Source organism: Rhynchophorus ferrugineus, unplaced genomic scaffold, assembly GCF_030347505.1.
Source record: "Rhynchophorus ferrugineus isolate W39M unplaced genomic scaffold, kcgeb_rfMv2 rfM11, whole genome shotgun sequence".
Lineage (NCBI taxonomy): Eukaryota > Metazoa > Arthropoda > Insecta > Coleoptera > Curculionidae > Rhynchophorus > Rhynchophorus ferrugineus.
The window spans coordinates 22,157,598-22,183,757 of NW_027472590.1; the positions used below are offsets into that span (position 1 = coordinate 22,157,598).

Below are 26,160 nucleotides of genomic sequence, written 5' to 3' on the forward strand. Positions count from 1 at the left end.
AATAAATAATAGGTAGTATTGTTTAATATCGGTTCTCAGTAACTTACTATTTAAATTCTGGAATAAATCGGCAAAAAATATGGCTGGTTCTTCGGTAGTGAATGTCTGGTGGTCTATAGACAATTGACTTATTTGAAAAATTCTTAACTCTAGATATTCGTCGACATTCCTAGTAACATGAATTTTTGTCAATAAACTTAAAAAGAATGGAACCAATTGATTACATATTTTTTATGGGTTCATCTACAGGTAAAGAAGTCAATAGAAACAATATATTCCACACATCTTTATTATGTTTTTCTACAGTTTTCAAAACTCCACATTATTTCCAAAAATAATTTTCTATAAAGTGTGCGCTTGTTTATAATTAACTTAGGAAGATAAATAAATGATAAATAATACAATAATCTAACAAATGACAAAAAATTAATATATCAAGGATTTAAAACCATGTTATTATATTAGGGCATACGGGAAAAGTCACCTCGCCACTGTTGTTAAATATATTTTGCATATATTTGTATTTTTAGGTATCTTGTTTTAACTATGCAATGCACAGAATAAATGCTTGCAAGTGAGTAAATCATATTTTCCATTCAAAATATGATTTGCATAGATCAAAATACACCTTGTGGAAATGACTGATGAACTGGTGAAAGTAATTTGTGACACAGAGAACATAGAGATTTAACTTTATAGGTAATTTGGGAGAAATGATTCACTACGTCCAATATCTAGATGTCACTACTTTTAATTAATTACTTGATGTCATCGTTATGCTAAGAGCCGCAATGGCATGTTATGATGCTATGATAATCTATGATTTGTCATTATAGACAGCATTCATTCCCGTATCATGTAACTGAAGTTGACAAACCACTTGTCAAAAAATCAATAACCATTCAACCATAGAGTATAGAGGTTTTAATTAAATCGAGGAACGGTCGAAACCGAGGAAATGTTTTGCATGGTCCAACTAATGCTGGTTCCACTTGATAGTGAGACCACTTTTTGATTGGTTCATTCGAATTTCCTTATAGAGGCATTTCATTGGCTAATTTCTGTAACCCGATTGTTTGTTTCATTGGTCTGTTTATGAAGCAATTTTTGTAAGTCTGACATTGAGTACGACTAGCATTTTTGTGCCTTAATTATAATCACTATTATATGATTAAAATGTATCTTCATCCTCAACAGTGTTGTATATCCAGTGTATATGCGGAAATAAAAAAACCAGACGTCGTTTTTCTTGAAAGAAATAGCTCAAATTATCTAGAGTAGTTGCAAAGCATTTTTACCTGGTACGTATACAATTATTTATATAGAGCATTTTGTATTCTTATATATTATTATTTACAGAAATACAACATAAATCATGAAAATATTACTCACACTTTAAAACCAAAATGTATCCAAATTGGGCGATGGCAAAATTCCATTGAATGTAAAAGCGATAGATACTACATGAAAAGTTTTTGTTATCCTTTAAAAAGTTATTTGTAAAGTGCCATCAATAAAAAACTTAATTATATTGAAAGGGTTCATTTACTTGAAAAAATGTATAGTTTAAGATACTTATAATTAATATTTTGGGTTAAGGCTCCTTAACCGAGATAATCTTTTCAAAAAGGATGTTAAAAAAATACATTAATATAGAATAAAATAATACAATTTGTAGACCAACAGGATGAACTTGATTTTATAGATAAGAAATTATCTAATGATTGTTCTATTATATTGTTAATAGATCCTTAGCCTGTCTCTTTAACTCCCCGATTTTACCATAATAAGAGCACAGCAATAATTTTGATATATATCATACATTTTAATTTTTTGTTGCGGTTCTGAAAGTATAACTTTTTGGTACGTTTTCTCCATTCTAGCCGTTTTAATTATCTGTCCCACAATTTTCACAATAACATTGTAAAAATAATTATAACTTGCCTCAATACATTTTTGTGTTGAACAAGTAACTAAAATATTAACAGATACATACTTTTATCTGTGCTGCTCTGCTTTCAGAATGAGGGCACAAAGAGATTAGAAAAGAAAAGAAACTTTAATACATTTTATTTAAATTGATAGCACTAGAGAAATATGAAAAAGGGAAACAGCACTACAGACAATGTTCAATTAGATTGCAGCCTTTTTTATATTCACATTTAATTATTTTTCATTTATTTATTTATAGTTCTTTATTTTTTATTTATATATTTATATTTCATTATTTTTTATTTATAATCATTATATATATTCATTCTATACTTATATTTTAACTTTTTGATATTTGATAATAATTGTATTCATATAGAATTTTATTTTAATAAATTGTTTTGAAAAATTACATTTGGGTTTTATTTCAAATTTAATTGGTCAGTAGGATGTAGAGGTTGGGAACGTGATGCGTATGAAATCCTCAACCAATGAAATGCTTTCTTAATAAAATATTTTCTTTACAGGTCCCTGTAATGGTAATTTAAACTAACCAATAATGCAGCGAAATAACGTTCTTAGCTGAGACCACACAAAACAATTCTGAAATTAAATATATTAAGTTAACACTCTAGTCAATTCAAACTTTTTTTTGTACATACGTCATCAAGATGTTCAATGTATTGCCTTCCGCAATTTGTAAATTGGTCTCAGAATCAGACAATATTTTCCTTCTCATTTTATTCTAGTTAAAAAGAGAAACAATGCTGTCTGATTAGTTAGAACGCATAAACGAATGCGCCTATCAAAGTCGTGCGGTGTCAGACGTATGCAAAATTCTTGAAAGCAATAGTGATAAGAGGTTATAACTCTAACCTATAAACTATTGTGGCTGTAAAATTAACTATAGTTTTTAGATGTACTATAATTTTAAAATAAAAATTTGCATTTTTGCATGTAATTTTTAACTCTATTAAGTTGTTCAAAGCATCATAAGTTAAATTTAGCTTATTCTCAGTTCATTGTATCTGTCACATTATGTTTTTCCCTATGTCCTTCATATTCTATATATGTTTTCTCTTATATGATGCAGCTTATTAGGTAAGTTTAGACAATATAATTATTGACAATCATTGCTATTAATGAGTATATTGAAACAATAAAGCAGAGGGTGCTCGTTGTGGTATAAGTGATGTCACGCCATTTTTGTCGTTAACTACCCAGTAGTCTCGACCGTTTATAAATTTCTTGCTGCAGTGCGCGCCTTTTGGTACCAGAGGTGGTCCAAATAAAGTCTGGTAGGAGGGTGGTGGTGTAATGAAATGTTTCGTAGGTTCGAACGCATTACTGAAAGTCACTATGTTATCGGTTAGATGCCTGTTGCTCGAAGCGAACAATTTCTGATCGTTATGACGCAATCCTTTTCTCAATCGTTTCTTGCAACAGTCGTACACATTGAAGTAATGTATAATTAGTTCGATGGCGAAGATGACGGTGGAGATAACGAGACCTCCTCCGACGATCATATAGGTCATGATGAGGTCAGTGTTGCGTAGGCGACGTTCCTTATTGCCCAGGTTCAATGGGCAGATGGTGGTGTCCGGAAGGAACTCGCGTTGCTTGAATTCGGTGATGCCGGATTCGCTCAAATGTTGGATACTGAAAAATTAACAATACAAAAGATTATTTATGTGTGTAGGTGTATAGTCGTGTCATATTATAGCACATTATAGAGAGAAAAAAACTAGTACCAACACACCAGTTTGGGTTTATTAACAAGCATTCAACAATCGACCAGGTCCAAAGAATAACAGATTTTATTGAAAAGGTCTACGAAAGTAAAAAAGTATGCTCAGCTATATTCTTAGATTTAGCACAAGCCTTTGATAAGGTTTGGCATGAAGGCCTTATTCATAAACTACAGAAAATGCTACCAAAACAACACACTGAACTATTAAAATCGTACATTACAACCAGAATGTTTAGAGTCAAACAAGAAGAAGCTTACTCTACAATAAAAGAAGCTAAAGCAAGTGTATCACAAGGAAGTGTACTGAGACCAATGCTTTATCTACTTTACACTTGTGATATACTACAAATGGAACCTATCACGATGGCTACATTTGCTGATGATACTGCGATTATAGCTGTCGGAGACAATAGTGAAGAAGCATCACGAAAACTACAACAGGCAAGTGACAATATAAATAATTGGACACAAGCTTGGAAAATAAGAATTAATGAAAGTAAATCTGTACATGTGCAGTTCACTTATAAACAGACCATACAAGCACCAATAACATTAAATAATACTATCATTCCATATAGCAACAACGCTATATATCCCAGAGTTAATCTTGATGCAAAACTTCGCTGGAAGGAACAAATAAAGAAGAAAAGAATAGAACTGGAATTGAAATATAGGAAAATCTACTAGCTAACTGGAAGAAAATTACAATTATCAGTACATAATAAATTGCTATTATATAAGCAAATACTGAAACCTATATGGACATACAGAGTTCAATTATGGGGATGTTCTGCAAAGAGTAACATAAATAAAATACAAATTTTTCAGAACAAAGTCTTGAGAGGTATTGTGGGCGCACCTAAATGCTATAGAACTGATTACCTACATCGAGATAGCCGCAGTCAGTCAAGAAATCAAGAGAATTGCAAGGGGGCATGAGGAACGACTCCAATCTCAGGAGAGAACAAGACACAGACTCAAAAGAATCCAACAATCTGATCTTGTGTAGTGATGTGCATATAATAAAAAATACAGCAGTGACATGTATAAACATTATTTCACCAGAGACTGAGATGGATGGGCCGATGGATCCTCCTAGTTATATACCTAGATTTAAGTTATCATAAAGACAAATTGTAGGTTAGACGGAAACGACTAGTAACAATGTAATAGTTAAATAATACAAAATTATATTATAGCACGTAGTTTGAAAAGTCCCGAGTCTGTCACATAGATAGTGCTAGTTTTATTGCATTCTCTCGTTTTTCGGTTAGAATCTTCAACAGTGACACTAGTTTTGCTATTTTCAAAACAATGGATCAAAAACAATTTCGTGTTTTAATTTTACACTGGTTCTTGAGGCGAAAAACCAGTTCAAGCGCAGCAATAGCTTGAAATAATCCGCTCCATCAGAAACAAGAATGAAACGTTCGTTGGCTGAGATGATAACACCAGAAAACAAAAAATAATCCACAAAATCGTTTTGACTAATCCAAAGGTGAAGTTGCGTGAGTTAGCTATGATCGTAAAGATATCAAAAGAAATTATTGGTTTAATATTGCATGAGCATTTGACTATGAGAAAGCTGTGTTCAAAGTGGGCGAAGCGTTTGGTCATTATTGGCCAAAAACAAGAGCGTGTTGATTTTTCTGAGTAGTGTTTGGCCATGTTCAAACGTAACAAGACAGAATTTGAAAATGGGATAAACATGGATCCATCACTTCACTCAAAATGATCGGCATCTGAATGGACAGCAACTGGCGAACCTCGTCCGAAGCGTTCGAAAGCACAACAATCGGCTGGAAAGGTTATAGCCTCGGTATACTGGGATGTGAGTGGTGTAATGTTCATCGACAATCTTGAGAAGGGAGATACCATCGACAGCGAATATTATATAGTATTATAGGAGCATTTGAGGGCCGAAATTGCAAAAGAAGCAACCGCATATGACAAGGAAAAAATGTTTTATCAAGACAATGTATCGGGTCACAAGTCAATAAAAACAAAGGCAAAACTACATGAATTGAACTAGGAATTGCTTTCACATCTACCGTATTAGCCAGATTTGGCTCCCAGCGACTATTGGCTGTTCACAGACCTCAAAAAAATGCCCACCGGTAAGAAAATTCTAGACTCTCGTTGCAGTTTGAAAATACCCAAAACGAAGAAGAATAAAACGAAGAATTGATAATATAAGTGATATAAATCCGATTGTATACTTTATAAAATATCTCGTCTAAAATATCTATATATAATAACAATACCTGTATTTTTATTACATTGATTAAACTGTTATAATGTTAATATACATTACGACATGCATTGTGAAACCCGCAAAATTAGTTCACTCTTTTATATACTTTGATTTTATTAATAATAAAATAGTATGGTGTAAAATATACATACGTTAAATCGAATAAAGGCTTGTATTTAAACTTGGAGGTAAAGGCAAACGCTCTAGGAAAAGTGCAGACAGGAAAATCGGTGATGACGTAGGTGCATCGGGCGCTTTCCGTCGTGTTAGCCTTGGTCTTTTCTTTATAATCCTCATACATGAGAGACTGCAACACTGTTCTCTCTCTGATGTACATAAAATTTTGTTTGGTTACGTAATCCATAAGAATGATATCTTCATCTGCATCAACCTATATTAACACAAAAGTATAGCATTAAACCGTATACATAATTAACACATGACTCAATAAGATTCTAATCTGATAACATAGCAATCCTAACCTTCAAACGATACATCAACATTTTTTGAGAATCTGACGTTTAGCGTAAAAGTTCAACAATCTTCATGGCCAACTTTGCAGAAATGTTTAGCTCTGTCCAATAACTAGATGACACTACAATCGCCTTTTCGAATAATTCTATTGTTTTTGTTTAAAATCTGACTAAGTTATAACCAAAATTAGTTCATTATAACACATATTCGTTCTAAGAAGTATTATGTAACTGGATATACAGAAAGCACAAAAATAAGATATCAACTGTATTTAAAAAATGAGTAAACTGACTGACTACATTACAAGAAAATTTGTATTGCCATTTAAGTCAAATTTTGTAACCTTAATTTTTTGATTACTCTCACTGGTTCAACAATCTGTCCAGTGAGCAATAAGCATTTCCTATGATTATAACATACACATAAAATATTTTTACAAAAAAATTGAACCAACATCAAAAAGCAAATAAAGAACTCCCCAAAAATAAAAAAAATCTAACTTAGATTTTTAATAGGAAAAAAAACGTTCGTTTAATTTAACCATGTGTGCCATATTTTTTATCAAAGCCTATCGAAAACCAGTTCAGTAAGGCAGCCAAACAATATCTTTTAGTATTTGAGTGCACATTTATTTTGTTTACAAGTGTATGCACTTCTTCTATAGTCCCATGCTTATTATGATACCCGATATGATGTTCTGGAGTAATCTTTCTCTTTTCTATTATATCATTAAACACCTTTATGTATAATTTGTCAAAAACTTGCGAGACTATCGGTAGTAATTTTATAAACCGGTGGGAGGTGACATTTTCCTGGTTTGAAAATCATTATTACTTTGCTACTGTCCAAATTAGGAATTTGGAATATAATTCATTCGTAGTATTAGTTAAATATACTTTTTTACTCTTTGTGATTCCACAATCTGCCCTATAGGCAATAAGTATTTCTTATGTCTATATTATATATACATGGCATGTAGAAAATCACTTCATTAAGCAATCTTCTGTATAAAATATTATCTTAATTAATTAGTCTTATTCTAAAGTCTATATATGTCCAGTAATCAGATCAGGTGGTGTAAAACGTTTTAGTCTACGCACTTCACTATCACGTCGCATATTTAGCTGCTTAGCGAGTACAATGGGATGCATTGACACTCTTTCGAAGTACTTCACACAAACACATTGAATTACACTCGTCATAAGTTCTAGAGGAATATCGCTTTGTATCACTTTATTTGAAATATAGTACGGAGCATCAACAATGGCACGCAACACTTTATTTTGGAACCGTTGAATGATGGATATATTAGATTTGCTAGCGGTACCCCATAGTTGAATTTCATATGTCCAAATGGGCTTGAGTATAAACTTATACAGCAATACCTTGTTACCTAATGAACTTGGATTTGCGCCCGACGAGCCAATATATTTGATATAATTTAAGTCCAAGTTGTTTTCGTTTAGAGAGTATGTGATTCTTCCAGATTAGGCGTCGATCTAAGTGCATACCAAGATATTTAACATGATCTGCTTGGGGGAGTTGACGATGATTGATATTTACTGATGGACATGTTCTTCTACGCAGGGTAAACTTTACATTGGTGAATTTTGTTTCATTAAATTTAATGCGCCATGTCTTCAACCATAATTGTATTTGCTCCAGGTGGGTTTGTAAGTTTATTGATGCTGTGACTGGATCTTCATGAGATGCTAAGATTGCTGTGTCGTCTGCCTATGTTACCACAGTAGTTATTTTTGTGGTAGGCATATCGGCCGTATAAAGAATATACAGTACTGGACCCAGTACACTACCTTGCGAAACTCCTGAATATATGGGATTTAATTCGGTATGTTCATGGCCTTGATTTACAATAAAATGTCTATCAGTGAGGTACGATTTTAGTAACTGATAGTCCGAATAAGGGAGTATCTAATTTAACCTGCGAACCCGTATGCCATATTTTGTCAAAAGCCTGAGTTATATCTAGGAAAGCAGCCGAACAATGTCTTTTGGCATTTAGGTCAGTGTTTATTTTTTTGGCGAAATTGTTACTATTATTGGTGAATGATCAGTAGACAGGCCGAAACATGATTCTGCATGACACTCTTTTGTATTAATATTTTTTGTAATACAGAAATCTATAGTATCTATTTTTTTTATTTCTGTCTGAAGGCCAATATGTTGGTTTACCTGTAGAGATATATTATAAATTATTTGTCTTTATTGCTTTCAGCAATTCTCTACCTTTTGAGGTTATTATTCTTGAACCCCACATTAAAAGTTTTGCATTGTAATCTTCTCCGGCTCTATTACCTAGCATACTAAAGAATTCTTGAAAGTATTCTGCCTTGGTGTTATGTTTGGGTGGGCAATAAATCGCAGACATTGTTAATGGTCCATGAACTTCCTCTATGGTTATACTGGATACTTACAGGTAGTCTCTGTGGAATTTTTCTTTTTCGAAATGCTTTATATCATCTCGAATGATTATGGCTGTACCTCCATGTGCTTTATCGTCAGAGTGATTTGTATGATAAAGTTTATATTTGGGAATTTTCAAATAATGTTTGTCCGTAAAATATGTTTCGGAAACCGTCATAACATCACTATTTTGTTCAGTTATAAACATTTTTAGTTCCCTGGCGTGTTGTTGGAACCCATTGGCATTCCAGAAGGCGATTTTGTAGTTAATGTTTTCAGGCATTAGGCAAGTTTGCTGACGACGGTTGTGAGTAGACCAAGCATCGTACTCATTTCATCCATTAGCTTGGCCATCATATTTTCTAATCTAGAGATGTTGCTGCTAGTTTCAGTGGGTTGTGATGTGATTTCTCGATTTTGTGTTGAACCATTTTCAACCATTTGGGCATAAGTTATATCTGGTTGACTTGGTCTGGTGGGTAGACTGATAGGTGTGGATTGTTTTTGTTACTGTTAATGCCTTTTTTCTCTTAATGCAGGTATAGTTTCTGCTGTAGTTGTTTGTGAACTGTACAACCCTTGTTGTTCGATGGATGATTTCCGTTACAATTAGCATATTTCACTTTATCATCGCGAACTTTACGACTACATTATCTCGTTTTATGTTCTCTTGCCCATTTTACGCATCTAAATGATTTGCAACAGTAAGTTTTTGTGTGCCCGTGCACTTGACTTTGGTGAATTTAGTGATTTCATACACCGCCTTATTTATTTCCATTAGGTTTTAAATCAATATAGAACATAGGCAGAGGTTTCTTTGTCATGCGATGTCATATATTGTGAACATTTATGACCTCGTGGCCTTGTTCAGCTAGGGCTACTTTGATGGTGTTAAAGTTCGTCCCGTGATGTAATCCTTTTAACACGAATTTAAATGTTACTGTTTTACAATGGTACTGGTTTCTTTCGTCTAATTCTTTGACTAGAACTTTAAAGTCCTCCGCTTCGAACAATTGGATTTCTATGGTTTCATAGCTCACTGTTTTAATTGTGTAGCTCGTAGTGATATAGGTCATGTATGTGTTTTATTACTTTACTTTACTTAACAAGTTTTTCTGGGCTTGGTTTTATATTCTCTTCAATTTCTTCTAGTAGGTCGCTAAAGCTGCTTTTTATCTCTATTGGTTGCTATAACCAATAGTCACTGATCCTTGTTTGTTTCTTCGCGATTTCTTCTTCTGAGATTCTTAATCGTTTTTTGTTAATGACTGTAGTACATTCTGTTTGTGGCGTTTGCGTTATTGCTGGTTGTTCCTATCTTATATCATAGTGTGATGGTGATTGGGTTGAATCGCTATGGTTTGCCATTTTTAGATTGTTAATATTTTATTTTATTTACTTCCAAAGGATAAAAAAATAAAATAAAAATACATTGTTTATTTCACGCACTTCATTTTCGACTCACGTGTGATTTTTTTGCACTATTTTTTGACCAAAAGTACTATAAATGAGTTTTAAAAGACTGTAGTAAAATAAGGGAAAATGATTTAAAACACTAATAAAAATGAGATGCAGTCTTTTTATCTGGTCACGTAAACACGTATTCACTGCACTTTAGATCCACTGAGAAACGGATAGCCACATCTGTTGTGCGTTTTTAACACTCTATTAAATAACCATAATGAAATACTAGTTTTTCTTATAGAAAGGTATCTTTCTAGGGCTTGGAGCGTATTGAAAATACGTCTGCACTTTACGAAGGTTGGAACCGAACTAGTTAAATGTAAATGCTAATAATTTTACACCCTTCTCTGAGAGTTCTTAAAAAATTCTTCCGGTTATTATATCATTTCCGTGAGGTCTTTTAACATTTTCCATTTTTCCATTTTCCTTGTTTGAATCATTGTTACTTTGCTACTGTCCAAATATTAGGAATATAGTCGTCGTATATTATATCATTCGTAGTATTAGTTAAATATAAATGCTAATAATTTTACACCCTTCTCCGACTGTTCAAAACGGTCAAAACAAAAATTCTTCCAGTTATTAAATCATATCCGGGAGCTTTTTTACAATTTATCTCTATCATTATCGTTTTTTAACTTTTCTGGCTTTAATATGTTCTTGTTACAGGTCCATTTCAAATAGTGAATTTAGGAAGCTGTTAATTTTATTCAGACGGGAAATGCTTAAATAAATTGGAACAAATATCAGTTCTAGTCCAATAATTGTTATTTTTTAAATAGATAAGTTATGCTGCTGGGACTTGTTGCTAAAGTAGAACCAATTATTTAAGGGGTTAATTCATTAAAAAAATATATTTTGGCTATGCATCCATAATAAGGCTATTAAAGAATATTTAACCGATATAGTTGGGATTTCTTTGGATCTAATTATAATAGGTAATAGGTATTACATGAAATTTACATGACATATTAATGTCTCAACAATTATATTACAATTACATCTTATACTATGTAATATGTATACAATATGTTATACTAACTCTGTAAGATGAGATTAGGTCTATTGAAACATAGCAGTAATTTCAACAGATCTTTTTAAAAATATAAATTATAAACTTTTTAGTCATATATATAACGGTTTTCAGGATAAAATCTTCAAAGTGATCGGTCGGTAGTAGTTAAAATAATATTATAACTAGATATATAGGTTTAGATAGATATTAATCCAAATTGCATATATATATAAATATATATATATATATATATATATATATATATATATATATATATATATATATATATATATATATATAGTAAAATATAAAATAGGTTAAATAAGGTTTTATTTATCTTCATTTAGTTATTACAACGATTATTATGTACATATTTTATTTTAAAACGTTTTATTTTGTGTTAAAAATCTAAGTTTGATTATTTTTTAATTTTTAGTGAATTCCTTATTTATATTATGAAGTCATTTCAAGTTTTTTATTAAAGATATTCCATTATATCAGTTTTATTGGTATAAATAATAAAATGTGTTTCGTAAGTACCTATAATGGAAATTAAAACTAACCAATTACTCGAATGGCGATTATAACAGGTCAATTTAAAAGTTCCCGGCCTACCATAGTAAAACACAATTTTTTGCCAAAATTAGTTTTTTTTATTCAATATAATTCCCTTCAAGGGTTATACACTGATTATAGCGACCCTCCAACTTTTCTATACCATTTTAGTAGTACGATTTGTCCTTTGCTTCAAAATATTATATATTGCCTTAGTTTTTAGCGATCACCTTTTCATTCGACGAAAATTTCTTCCCAGCGAGCCTTCTCTTGATATCTGAGACAAGGAAATAGGACGCTGCGGACCGGATCGGGAGAATACGGTGGATGAGGAAGCAATTCTAAGCCCAATTCATGGATTTTTACCATCGTTTTCACTGACTTGTGACACGGTGCATTGTCTTGGTGAAACCGCACTTTCTTTTTCTTCAAATTCGGCCGTTTTTCGGCGATTTCATCGTTAAAACGGTCCAATGATGCTATGTAAGAGTCGCTGTTGATGGTCCTTCCTTTTTCAAAGTCGTCAATGAAAATTATTCCATGCGCATCCCGAAATACAGACGCCATAACCTTGCCAGCCGACTGTTGCGTTTTCTCACGCTTTGGAGTGGGTTCATCGTGTGCACTTCACTCAGATGACTGTCGATTGGATTTCGGAGTGAAGTAATGGAGCCATGTTTCATCCATTGTCACATATCGATGCAAAAACTCGGGTTTATTACACTTGATCATGTTTAAACACTGCTCCGAATGATGATTCGTCGTTGTTTTTGTTAAAAATTAAGCTCGCGCGGGGCACCCACTTTGCATAGAGCTTTCTCATACCCAAATATTCGTGAATGATATGATGTACACGTTCAGTTGATACCTTTAGAGTGTCTGCTATTTCATTCAATTTCAATGTATGGTCATTCAAAATCATTTTGTGGATGTTTTTAATGTTTTCGTCGGTAACAACCTCTTTTGGGCGTCCAATGCGTTCACCGCCTTCGATGGTCATTTCACCACGTCTAAACTTAGCATACCAATTCTTAATGGGTGATTTTCCTCGGGCAGTGTCTGGAAACTGGGCATCAAGCCAAGTTTTTGCTTCAATTGTATTTTTTCCCTTCAAAAAGCAATATTTTATCAACACGTGAAATTCCTTTTTATCCATTTTTTTCACAATAACAATAGTTGCTTCACTCAAAATTCTATAATTCACAAACTGATGATCTAAAATTACACGCATCTTTTGAGGGTTAGGGCTAACTAAGAAACATATGGATTTAATTCTAGTACCGCCATCTCTGTGTCAGGCCGGGGACTTTACACTTGACCTTTTAGTACTATCTAGATATTAAATACTGAATTCACCTATTAAATTGTCTATCTGAATTGTATACTTACTTGTATTCTTGGTAATCCTATTTCCTCAAACAAACTTTTCCCATCACCCGAACTATATTCTCTAGAATTGTATAGTTCCTCGACTATACCATTCCCCTTGTTGGTCACCCATTTGTATTGCTTCTTCATGATATCTTTGGGCTCGCTAATAGGTAACGTGAATTTAGATAAGGTCAAAAATGCCGTCAAATTAGCCGTGTAGAAAGCGGTCAGAATCGTGATGAATATCCACCAAGTTGAAAAAAGAATTCTCGACGAATCTGTCCAAAAATATCGTGTTTTTTCTCACCAATACCTTTTATTGTCATAACAATTTAACCTGTTCTCGGGTTTAATGTTGATCCCTGTTTCAACAAGGCCCCGTAAACGAACCACATGCAAGCTGGTAATGAGAAAACGACTTCTTCGGCATCATTGCACATTCTAGCCCTCAAAAACATGATGACGTATAAAATCGGACCGACAGCGAGTAGAGATATAATTATCAGGGTCCATACAGTAGCAGTGAAGGGTGCCAATAGACCAGATCCTGAAAAATAATGATTTTAAGTGTATTTATTAATTGTTTGCTTTTTACATTTTAGAGTCTCCTTTATAACAACTAGGGTTAATCTGGATTAAAACCTACTACTGGCGAGTATTAACATTTTCAGGAAGAATCAAGTGGGCCTAGTACTATACAAAATAATTAAAAAATCTATTGATCGCTAGTTGAACCGATAAAAACGGTCAGAAACAGGACAAAGTGATTTTGTAAACTTTCATTCCCTATATACATAGTGCATAACTCTTAAAAATATGTCGAAAGTATTTAAATTGGAAGTGCCGCTGTATAAAACTATCATTATATTCCTTGAACTCTAATAGTGTGTGATTTATCGACGTAGAATTCTACAAACGATTGAATATGATAAATAGTATTATTAACAAGTCAATTGAAAAGTGCCCGGCCTGATACATAGATGGCGCTACTAGAGTTAAATCCAAATATTTTTTTAGTTAGCCATAACCCTCAAAAGATGCGTGTATAAATTTAACAGCTGTCGGATCATTAATTTGTGAACTATAGCATTTTGAGTGAAGCAACTTTTGTTATTGTGAAAAAAATTGATAAAAAGGAATCTCGCGTGTTGGTAATATATAAGGGATATATATAAGGGAAATATTACAGTTGAAGCGAAAGCTTGGCTTGATGCCGAGTTTCCGGATACTTCCCTAGGAAAATCAACCATAAATTATTGGTATGCTAAGTTTAGACGTGATGAAATGAGCACTGAAGGCGGTGAACGCAGTGGATGCCCAAAAGAGTTTGTTGTCAACGAAAACAATCATTCACGGATATTTGGGTATGAGAAAGCTCTGTGCAAAGTGGGTGTCGCGCGAGCTCACTTTGACCAAAAACAACGACGAGCTGATTCGGAGCAGTATTTGAGGATGATCAAGCGTAATAAACCCGAGTTTTTGCGTCAATATGTGACAATAAATGAAACATGGCTCCATCATTTCACTGCGAAGTCCAATCGACAGTCATCCGAGTGGACTGCACACGATGAACCCGCTCGCGTAGGAAAACGCAACAGTCTGCTGGCAAGAATATGGCGTCTGTATTTTGGGATGCGCATGGAATAATTTTTATTGAGTACCTTGAAAAGGGAGACCGTTTGAAGGACGAAATCGCCTGAAAACGGCCGTATTTGAAGAAAAAGATAGTGCTGCTTCACCAAGACAATGCACCGTGTCACAAGTCAGTGAAAACGATGGCAAAAATCCATGTATTGAGCTTCGAATTGCTTCCTCATCCAGCATATTCTTCAGATTTGGCCGCCAGCGACTATTTCTTGTTCTCAGATCTCAAAAGAATGCTCGCTAAGAAGACATTTTCGTCGTCGAAATGAAGAGGTGGTCGTGGAAACTGAATCCTATTTTGAAGCAAAGGACAAATCGTACTACAAAAATGGTATCGAAAAGTTGGAAGGTCGCTATAATTAGTAATAACCATCCTTGAAGGAAATTATGTTGAATAAAAACAACTAATTTTGGCAAAACATATGTTTTACTATGGTAGGCCGGAGATTTTTTAATTGACTTATTACTAGGACGTATGTTCGCGAGTTTCAACACAGTATAATAACTGCTGTTGTTGACGATATTGCTATAATGGCAAGGGCCGTCGGTAAGGACTATAGGAAAGCATGGAATAGAAAATCTTCAATAAAAAAATTAACAATGGAGAATTCGTTTGAATAGGGCTAAATCTGTCCAAGTCCAATCTAAATTTGATTTTCAAGATTTTAGGAAAGAAGTTTTGACAATCAAAAGGCTTGAACAAAAATCGAGAGAGTTAGATTGAAACAAAAAAGTCAATTAAAAAAATATTACATATTATTGTCATAAAAGCAGTCAAAAGTATTTTAGTATTTATCATTCACAATTTTAGTATTTTTGCCCTTTTACATTAATAATCTTCAAAAAAAGCGTTCCAAAATGCTGCTAAATTAATATACAATATATTGCTATCTACAAACAAACTACCAAAAAAAATATAAAACTTATTATATATTACATATATATCTATGTAAAAGGACGACAGAGGCAAAATGTTAAAAATCAGTTGAATGAAACTAGTAGAACCGAAAATAGTAACTAAAATTACAGTCGATAGTAAAAAGTGTTGAAATCTGTCGATCCAAAAATAGCGACTAAAACAGTCAATAGTAAAATGTAATCAATTACTAAACAGTCGATAGTCAATTTCAGTCGATAGTTCCCAACGCTACTTACATACTAATATTAATGTAGACACGTTTATGAACAACTCGATGAGACGGTCCAGTGGTTACATTTCTGGAGGTTGCAGGTCAACCCACAGAAAACCCAGGCCATCTTCTTCCACAAGAAGTGTTTTGCACCGAGCATTTCGCGTCTTAAAATCGAGAACGCAGAAATCCCATGGTCAGAAGAAGCCACCTATCTCGGTCTTGTCTTCGATCGCAAATTTAGGTGGAATTCCCACATTCAAAAGTCCCTCCATAAAGGTCAAGGTATTGTAAATTTGCTGTTCCCGCTTATCAACAGAGCCAGCAGGCTTCCTCTATCTATAAAATCTCTCCTGTACAAGATTCTGGTTCGATCAGTCGTTCTATACGGCTCCAGTGTCTATCTAAAATACGTTTCCCCTAGCCAGGTGGAACGTCTCCAAGTGTTTCAAAACAAAATTCTCAGGAGAATTATTAATGCCCCATGGTTCGTCAGGAACAATCAAATTCATAGAGAAACAGACGTCCCCCAAGTTCACGATTTTATATCCGAGGATTATTCGAGATATTTCTCCACTCTTCGTCTCTCGGACAATAGATGTATTACCGAGCTGGCCGATATTTCAGGCCAATAACTCATTCGGCTCTTCGTAGCCTTATTCTATCACAGCCGACACTACCCCGTCGTGCTCTAACTCCTAATTGTCTCGACCTTCTCCAGTGAGCGATTAACTCATGTACCGCAAGTTGCGTGTGATAACGACGCCACGTCCTTACCTGGCCCTTGTGCCTCTTAACGGTGTTACCGGTTACGGGCACCCTCCTTACTAACAGTAAGAAATATCAGTTAGGGTCATTGGATCAGCTGATAGGGTGGGGTTTAGTGGGTAGCCCAGAGGCAGCCTCCACATAACCAGTCCAACTCGCTTATTCTTGCGGGTCTTCCCGACCAGGTATCCGTAACAGGATTCCCCTACCCGGTTCCAGGCCAAAAAAAAAAAGACACGTTTATGACACCTAAGAGATCTTAATGTGAGAATCTTAAGCTTTTTTGGTTGTAATAATTTAGGAATGCAGTAGGTAATTACTCAAATTATAATTCCAATAATACCACTGAGTATTGTTCAGTAAACGTATAAATAACACATTATAAGAAAAATAGTTAAATTTAACGTTAAAAACGCCATGAAATTTTCCTCAGGCTAAATATTTTATAAGACTAATAGAAAGAAAATAATAGATATTTTGTTACCAATTTATAAGAAAGAATAACATTATTAAAAATGTAGGTAAATTGAGATTTACATTACGTTAAAACTATTCGTCTTATTAATAGAATATCATTACAAATAAATTGGCGTCCATAAGAAAACGAGAAAATGTATACTGAATATTTTATACATGACAGATTTCGATACAAAACCGATCCAACAACAATCGGTGTTATTTCGAACGAGTATTTGTTTAATTATGTTTAGGTCGCCTGTGTAGGTAAACATAATAAAATATGGTTAATACCTGTGGCGGATTCTTTCGGTCTTCTCATCAGTACCACCCATTGGGCTGTATCCAAACTTCTCGAATAATCTACCACGTCATTGTATTGCATGGGTAAAAACGCAGCCGCTACGTCAACCTGCTAAAAATAAAATAACTAATATAACAAAATCATTATCATGTTTGATCCAGTTTATCCTATATTAACCCTATATCTAATTCCTATTCGATCTCGAAAAATTCCGAAAAGTATATAGAAATACTGAAGCTATAACCTAGTCAATTTTAACTGTTATTTAACAGTGAATTCCCGTCATTAAGATGTTTAATGTCGCAATTTGTAAATTTGTTTTAATATCAGACAATATTTTTCTTCTCATTTTAACAGGTCAATTGAAAAGTCCCCGGCCTACCATAGAAAACAATTTTTAGGCAAAATTAGTTTTTTTTATTCAACATAATTCCCTTCAAGGGTGATACACTGTCCTTTGCTTCAAAATAGGCCTCGGTTTCGGCAATCACCTTATCAACAACTTAGCATACCAATCCTTAATTTCACCCTCAACGATTTGGACCCATTTATAGCCAACACTTGACAGTTTTTCACTTAACGTTAGTGATTTACATTTCTTAGCCGATGGTCCAATTACCCAATACTTTAATACAATTATGTTTAAAGTATTGACAACAATATTACTGTAGCGACCTCGAGGCATGTCGAATTTTACATCGTGGACAACTTCTATACCTGGCGCGATATTGATGGAGGTAATCTGTTTCACGATCTCAGAAGGTGAATGCAAGCCGATCACTCTCTTGTGGATCCTGATTTGGAATCTGTCCCAAGTTTTAGAACCTTCACCACACCTCGTAATCCTGAGAATCTTGTTAGGCATACGGACTGGTCCCTTGACACCTAATTTCTGCTTTTTGGTGGCTTCGATCAAGTCAGAGCACACCTTTTCCAGAGATCACACTTCACGGGAAATTAAAGTGATTCTAATTCTGTGGATGAGGGTAGATTGCTGTCCGCGTTTCTCGGGATTGAGTTCTTTAGTCGCCTTTTCTTATTTTCTGGTTGAGATACTAAAATTATTTCGTGAAATTTAATCAGCGCTGAACCAGAAATCTCTGGACGATGTATTCACACATTACGATGGTTTTACCCCAATCTGACTAATTTCGTCGAATTATCCAGGCTGGTCAAGGAAAGAGAGTTCCAGATGGGGTGGATGCAAATTGTAACAGGCAGATTTACTAGTTGCAATTGCGGTCGATATTTCATCGTTGGAAAACTTATCCCAGGCACTTCATTCGACGTGTCCGAAAGTCATAGTTTGGAGTATTGATAATGCAGATGATTATTTTGGATGAAGAAAACCTTGGAATGAAAAACTTGAACTAATAAACGCTTTGTATGCTTACCTTATTGACAAGCATGTTCTTAACGCCGCCATTAATACCGTCCGGTGGTTCAAAAACTCCGTCATCTGGTGGTACCAATGTGTAGTTAAAACCATACTCATGCTGTAAAATTTTAATAATGTCGAAAGCCACTCCTGTTCCAGCTAAGGTACCGTTTTCAAACTGATAGCCACTGAGTGGCCCATTCTAAAATTCAAAATAAGACTTTTTTTTTATTTGCAGTATACATCCGGTTAGTAGTTTCCCTGAAAAGCTGCATGTGCAGATAAAACTCTGTCGCACCAACAAAAACCAAAAACCAAAAACAGCCCGTTACGAAATATCAAGTAGCTATAATAAAACTTAGCGACCTTTAGTATATTGTCAAAAGAACTACATCGTAAGAGAATAGTGCTAAATATCTAAGAATTACATTAGATATAGAGTTATGATAAAACAACTCAATATGACATATTAGAGAAAAGTTTGGCGCCATGGAAATATAAAGTACCTGCGAATAATAATAGTTAATGGACACTAAGAAAGAAGTGTCTCTAGTGTCACCTCTAAAGTTAAAACTCTATTACACTCTACATTACATGCCTAATTTGTACAAAAATACAATTAAAAGACAGCCATATTGAATGCGTAAATGAATTACTAAAATACAGGTAATATATATACAAGTATGAAAAAATTACTCTTAGAAAAAATTGATGCACATGAAGAAACAATAAGAACAAATGTAAAAAGGTGTCGAAAAACTTGAAGTTACTCATTAGGGAGTTACCAAAACCAAGAAATGAAGGTAAACTATTAGAATAGTTGCATAGAATGCAAATGGGCTGTTAGATAAACTAGAATCTGATTAGATCTAATTTTTGAAATACATTTTAATAAGGAAAGTTACCTAAAAATGGAAGACTACAAACTGCACTATATTAGTATCCCGCCAAACAATATAGCCAGAGGTGAACTTGCGGCAATTATAAAGAGCTATGTTAAATATCATGAAAAACTATGTATGAAAAATGCGAGAACAGGCATCTGTAAACATTCGTACAAAATCTAAGGAATATACAGTTTTTGTGATATACTGCCAACCTACGGAGGCACTAGGAAAGGATAACTACATCTAACTCTTTTAGACATTAAGAGTAAATCACTTCATAAATGATGGAGATTGGAAGAAAGGAACAAGGAAGATAGAAATGGGAAAATAAGAAGTGGAAAAAGATGGAAAATGACATTGGTAAGTGGACAAAAAAATATAGCGAGAAGGTGGAATTATTTACTAAGTACATAGCAAGTGCGTCACCCTGTTGATAGATGTGATCCAATTTCTCCAAAGGAAATTATCAACAAAATTGAGATAAATGTCAGTACCAAAACAGTTCCAGGGTATGATCTAATAAGTAGACACATACTCAAAGAATTGCCAAAAAGGATATTATAAAAGTAGCACATATATTCTGTGACTACAAAATGTGCCTATGAGGTGGAAGATTGCAGAAATTTTTATGATCCCTAAATTATGGCTACTCATCTAAACTCATCTCAGCATCAATGCTACCAATCTTATCTAAATTATTTGAAAAGTTATTCTTATAGCGTATAAAGCTAGTTATTGAAAAAAAAGCAACTCATTCCGGTTCAACGCTTTGAATTTAGAATAAAATATTCGACAATTGATCAGGAATAAATAGTTTGTGGAAAAACATCAGAAGAGATTGCATGAACATGAAAACGTCGATAGTGGACTTACCCGGGGGCTTAAGAAAGAAACCCTTTAAACTAATATAGTTAAATTATGCGTGAAAACTGTCCGATTTTTCAAAACTACATAAGTGAGCCTCTCTCTGGTAAAGTCAAATCTGAACTTAACAGCAACATTAAAGAAAAATGACTAGATAGTTATATAATGCATAGTAAATAACTAGTTGTAATAGGTGCACCAAATACTTTTTAATAAAAAATATTAAATTTGTTGGATTTTTCAAATTGCCAATAACTAATAAGATTCTAGTTTGTTATAGTCTATGGTCAAACACTCATAAAACTTTTATTAAACAATATTTACTTCAACTTTTAGATAAAATTTAATTTCATTCGTTTTAAGAATGTTTCAAGATATATCTTTTTTTTCTTTCTTTCTTTCTTTTCTGTATATCATTTTCACTCGATTGATGGATTCATATTATAAGTCTAGAGTTTCCTCAACGCTTCAGCATTTTTTGAAGATAATCACTACAGACTTTTTTTATTACTCTTCGTGAGTCCACAATCTGCCCTATTGGCAATAAGTATTTCTTCTGTTTATATTATATATACATGGCATGTAGAAAATCACTTCATTAAGCAATCTTCTGTATAAAATATTATCTTAATTAATTAGTCTTATTCTAATGCTTATTCTAAACTCTACATATGTCCAATAATCAGATCAGGTGGTGTTAAACGTTTTAGTCTACGCACTTCACTATCACGTCGCATATTTAGCTGATTAGCGAGTACATTGGGATGCACTGACACTCTTTCGAAGTACTTCACACAAACACGTTGGATTACACTCGTTATAGGTTCTAGAGGAATATCGCGTTGTATCACTTTATTTGAAATATAGTACGGAGCATCAACAATGGCACGCAACACCTTATTTTGGAACCGTTGAATGATGGATATATTAGATTTGCTAGCGGTACCCCATAGTTGAATTCCATATGTCCAAATGGGCTTGAGTATACTCATACAGCAATATCTTGTTATCTAATGATAACTTGGATTTGCGCCCAATGAGCCAATACATTTGATATAATTTTAGTCCTAGTTGTTTCCGTTTAGAGAGTATGTGTTTCTTCCAGGTTAGGCGTCGATCTAAATGCATACCAAGATATTTAACATGCTCTGCTTGGGGGAGTTGACGATGATTGATATTTACTGGTGGACATGTTCTTCTACGCAGGGTAAACGTTATATGCGTGGATTTTGATTCATTGGCTTTAATGCGTCATGTCTTCAACCATAATTGTATTTGCTCCAGGTAGGTTTATTGATGCTGTGACTGGATCTTCATGGGATGCTAAGATTGCTATATCGTCTGCATATGTTGCCACAGTAGTTATTTTTGTGGTGGGCAGATCAGCCGTATACAGAAGATACAGTACTGGACCCAGTACACTACCTTGCGGAACTCCTGAATATATGGGATTTAATTCGGTATGTTCATCGCCTTGATTTACAATAAAATGTCTGTCAGTGAGCACTACAGACTAAAAAATATTAAAGAAAACTGAGAAATTATAATCTTTCCATCAGTGCTTGTTCCACTTCCAAAGCAATAAAGCCGATTCAAGTAGCAGCTTTATCATTTAGAATTTAAATATAATCAAATAAAAACAATAACCAATAACTAAAGTCAAACAAATAAATAACTATATAAAAAATAAAACTGTGTATAGATAAAAGTCATCCCAAATACAAGATAAGATTATATTTTGAATTAAAGACCGATTTCCTTGGGGAAATTAAATATGTTAATTTGGCCAGGTTTTGGGACAAGAACTTTCTCTGATGGTTTATGCATTTCGTTAAAATAGGTGGCTTAGGTTGCTCACAGTTTGGAGAGAAGTCTCTCATTTCGATTTGCTAGAAAGGTAAATGTTCAGACTATCTAATGTTATTTCTAAATCTCTCTTTTCTAAAGAGGATAATATATCTTTAATGGGCCAAAGCTTGTTGTCCTCCTCTAGTAGCTTCCACTCAAACTGCACCATGTTATACATGTTACTATGTATAAATGGGGATAAGATCTTTATAAAATAATGCTTTTATAATCTCTTGACCATTTGTAAAAACATTTTTGGCGATATTATCACCCAATTCGTTCCCAGACGTGCCCTTATGATGCGGATCCAGATGAATACGACATTGCTTTGTCGAGATATAACTAGACTACAATTCAAGAATTTATACGACAATAAGTTACGTGAACGAGCATATAAGGCAGGTTTTGGCATAAGCATAAGGATAAGGCCTTTGGCACAGGATAACAGGTGGGGCAAAAGTCCCGCTACCCTTTTGATTGCGCGCGCAATCTTGGTTATATGACATTTAGCCCAGTTTCGCTTTAACCATTGTGTTGTGTATATATCGAAATTTTATAATGGATAAATATACGCCACAAGAACAAGTAGAAATGGTGATAATGTTTATTAATAATCGTTCCATATTGTCACTCAGCGGAAATTGCGTCACACAACAGAATGTTTAAAGCAAAACTGTGCTGAACGTCACATAACCAAGATGGCACGCAATCAAAATGGTAGCCGGACTTTTGCCCCACCTTATATTATAAGGTTTAAAGTATCCTTTATTGTGAACATTTTAACTGTGAGAAAAGTGGAAATAGAAAGCATACTGAAGAATTTATTTTGAGACTTATAATTTATTCTTTTATTTGTTGTCGCAGAAATATTGTTTTGAAACATATCAATAGCCAATAATTCCATTTGTGGTGACAAAGGTTAATTCCTCCAAGTTGACTATTGTTTGTATTGAAGATTAGAAGTGGGTTAGGTTCAGAAAGTTTAGGAGGAGGTGTCATCTCTATGGCAAGCTTGTCAAAAATTAGTTACTGAATGTATCGCTCACAGACTAAAGAAGTGATAATTTTCAGAATTAGTGCAAAGTAACACTGTGAAAGCAGAAGGTACTTGTGCGGACAGGACGTGATTGAAAAGTATGATAATCACTAGTCTTAAAAAATTATATACCAAACCCCATAAATTATAAGTGAGATGTAACAAGAAGTAATTACCTTCAATGTTGTAATACGAAGATTTTCATGCTTGAGGTCTTCTTTCAAACTTTGAAAACGATTGTAGTTACGTAAAATATTTGCATCTGAAAATAAAGATATTATCCGATATTATTTAGTGACGACAAATAATATTTGCAATAACAAATAAATAGCAAGACTCTGTTCACGCGACCCTTTTTATCTTGGCATCATGTTTGATGAATACCAGGCAGCATTAATAATATTTAGAATATATACTTATACTTATTCAAAATTAGTTATTAAATGCAGCACAATGCTTATTATTTATCAAAAAACGCTCTTTACAATTTCAGAAATTTAATTCGCATTACTTAAAGTTGTTAATAAACAATATCATTTCATACAATTTAGGATGAAGTATGTAAGTGGAACGATCCTTTAGTTTTTGTGTTACATGAACCTTGTATAACCTCAGATGATTTTGAAAAAAACACCTTTTATACTAGTTGTGTAGGTCTGTTATATTTATTGTGTATATTCTCCTTCTTTAGGTATACACTCCTTCCATTTTTCTATCACTGTTCAGTCTTCTTGATTCAGCAGGAGTTTTTCCTGTCTTCTGATGTATTTCCCTGATACGTTTTCCCAGGTTCGCTTAGGTCACACTCTGATTTTGTTCCTTCCCGTTCCTTGCTTCCCATTGTGTCCACCAAGTGTTCCCATATTCAACCAATATCCCACTAAGATTCAATATTGAGATCTTTTCTTATTTCCTTACTTATATTATTTCTTTACTTATAAATTTATGTGCTTTACAACTGCATTTATTTCCATCTCCTGTCTTCCATTTTACATCCTCAATTTGGATATATATTATTTCTGGTTCTCCCATCATCATGACTTTCCTTTCTTTTTTATTTATTATCATTCCATATTCTCTTAATAGCCCAATAAATCCATATAAGATTTTCTGTAGAAGTCCTGTCGACATTTTTATTTTTTCCATATTTTTATAGCCTATTTGTAGTTCTGGTAAGTTTACTTGACATGCTTTTATTATTCCATTAATATTTAATTATTGATATTTTAATATAAATTAATTCTTTATTATTATAAACAGGGATGGACTTAAACTTCCCCCTTGTCTTAGTCTGAGATGAACGCACTGGTATATATCCTGTATATTTCTTGAATTATTATTATTTGGTTATTTATACCTCCTTGAATTTGTTTTCAATATAATAAAACGAAAAGGTAGGACTATAATAGAACCTATTAATTTAACGGTACTAATGAAGTGTGACATGCATATATATATATATATATATATATATACGCGTAAAAATATATTGACCGTTTGATTCCATATATTTTGCCCATCTCTTATGTAATTTATGCGAAAGTGAGTCACTTTCCTAGCTGTTTTTTTTTGTATGAGACGTATGTTATAATATCGCAGCACTATTGAAATTTGTTACAAAAACTGAAAAATAATTACTGACACACATGGTGGGTACTTTGGAATTGCTGAATCCAATCAAGTGAGACCTTTGGAATTCAACAATTATTCATAAGATCAAGCGACTCTCATCTAGACATGAATAAAGGCGGTTTTAGTGTAGTGATATATAATTAACAGATACAGCTCAACAATGTATAAATTAATATGTATAGTCAAATCAAAATAGTAGTGACACGGGAAACGTCGCAATGTTGCCGCAGCTATTCTGAATTTTAGTACATTTAGGCTTTGACATATAATAAAATTTTAGTATAAATAAAATAATTGAACAAATATTCTATTAAATATAATTTATTTGAACATTATAGTACATCAAATGCATTTATTATCAAAGAACTTAAAACTACAATTCATTTTAGAGCCACAATAATTTATAGGTTAGAATTGTTTTATTATATATACGTTAAGCTTTATTTATGTTTTACGCTTAGTTCTTGTTCCTTTCGATGCAATGTATCCTTGTAAAGTCATTATGATATTACTATATTTCTCTTTAGTTTGTCCTGTTACTATATGTATACATGTCTCTTGATAAAACTACATTTAATCACAGCATTATCTTTAACGTATTTGCCATATATGTAAAAGAGTTAGTGTTATTTCTCTACTTATACATGTTAACCAAACGTTCTTGTATATTCTGAAGAATAACACACATGCTCATAAAGCTTTCACACTATAATAGAATTCGCTACAATCAAAGTATATTAATTGTATACTAATCTTTAGTGGTTTCCTCTTTCATCACCCTGTCTTGGTAATCGTCAGCATTGAATCAAAAACCAACATTCATAAAGTCTGATTCAATCACTTTCACTTTCAGAAACACCAATCAAGTTAATAACCAAGCTGTTTATTTCCAATCTATTAAAAACTTACTCAAAATTCTACTATTTGTCAATTTCTTCCAGACTTTCCATAATGCATTGATGCATCATGTTATC

General features: G+C 33.3%; 2 protein-coding genes across 5 annotated transcripts in view; both read right to left on the bottom strand.

Moving 5' to 3' along the window:
* Positions 1-26,160, bottom strand: part of LOC143204589 (uncharacterized) — a 347,147-nt gene that overhangs the window by 292,102 nt on the left and 28,885 nt on the right. Inside the window, exon 6 of one of the 3 annotated variants that reach the window (XM_076417264.1) lies at positions 9,833-9,843. The exons of the other annotated variants lie outside the window; for them this stretch is intronic. The gene's annotated coding sequence lies outside the window, so the exon portion shown is untranslated. Of the gene's footprint in view, positions 1-9,832; positions 9,844-26,160 lie in introns of those variants that run through there. 3 annotated transcript variants of the gene reach the window in all.
* The window catches only part of Ir76b (Ionotropic receptor 76b), a 34,977-nt gene continuing 11,656 nt past the window's right edge, over positions 2,840-26,160 (bottom strand). Inside the window, exons 2-8 of one of the 2 annotated variants that reach the window (XM_076417241.1) lie at positions 23,731-23,816; positions 18,936-19,121; positions 17,532-17,649; positions 13,577-13,786; positions 13,258-13,517; positions 6,089-6,327; positions 2,840-3,591 (exon numbers count right to left, since the gene is read on the bottom strand). In XM_076417241.1, the coding sequence (XP_076273356.1) occupies positions 3,072-3,591; positions 6,089-6,327; positions 13,258-13,517; positions 13,577-13,786; positions 17,532-17,649; positions 18,936-19,121; positions 23,731-23,816 (1,619 nt within the window). In that variant the 3' untranslated portion in view covers positions 2,840-3,071. Of the gene's footprint in view, positions 3,592-6,088; positions 6,328-13,257; positions 13,518-13,576; positions 13,787-17,531; positions 17,653-18,935; positions 19,122-23,730; positions 23,817-26,160 lie in introns of both variants that reach the window. The other variant, XM_076417240.1, reaches the window with a different exon arrangement.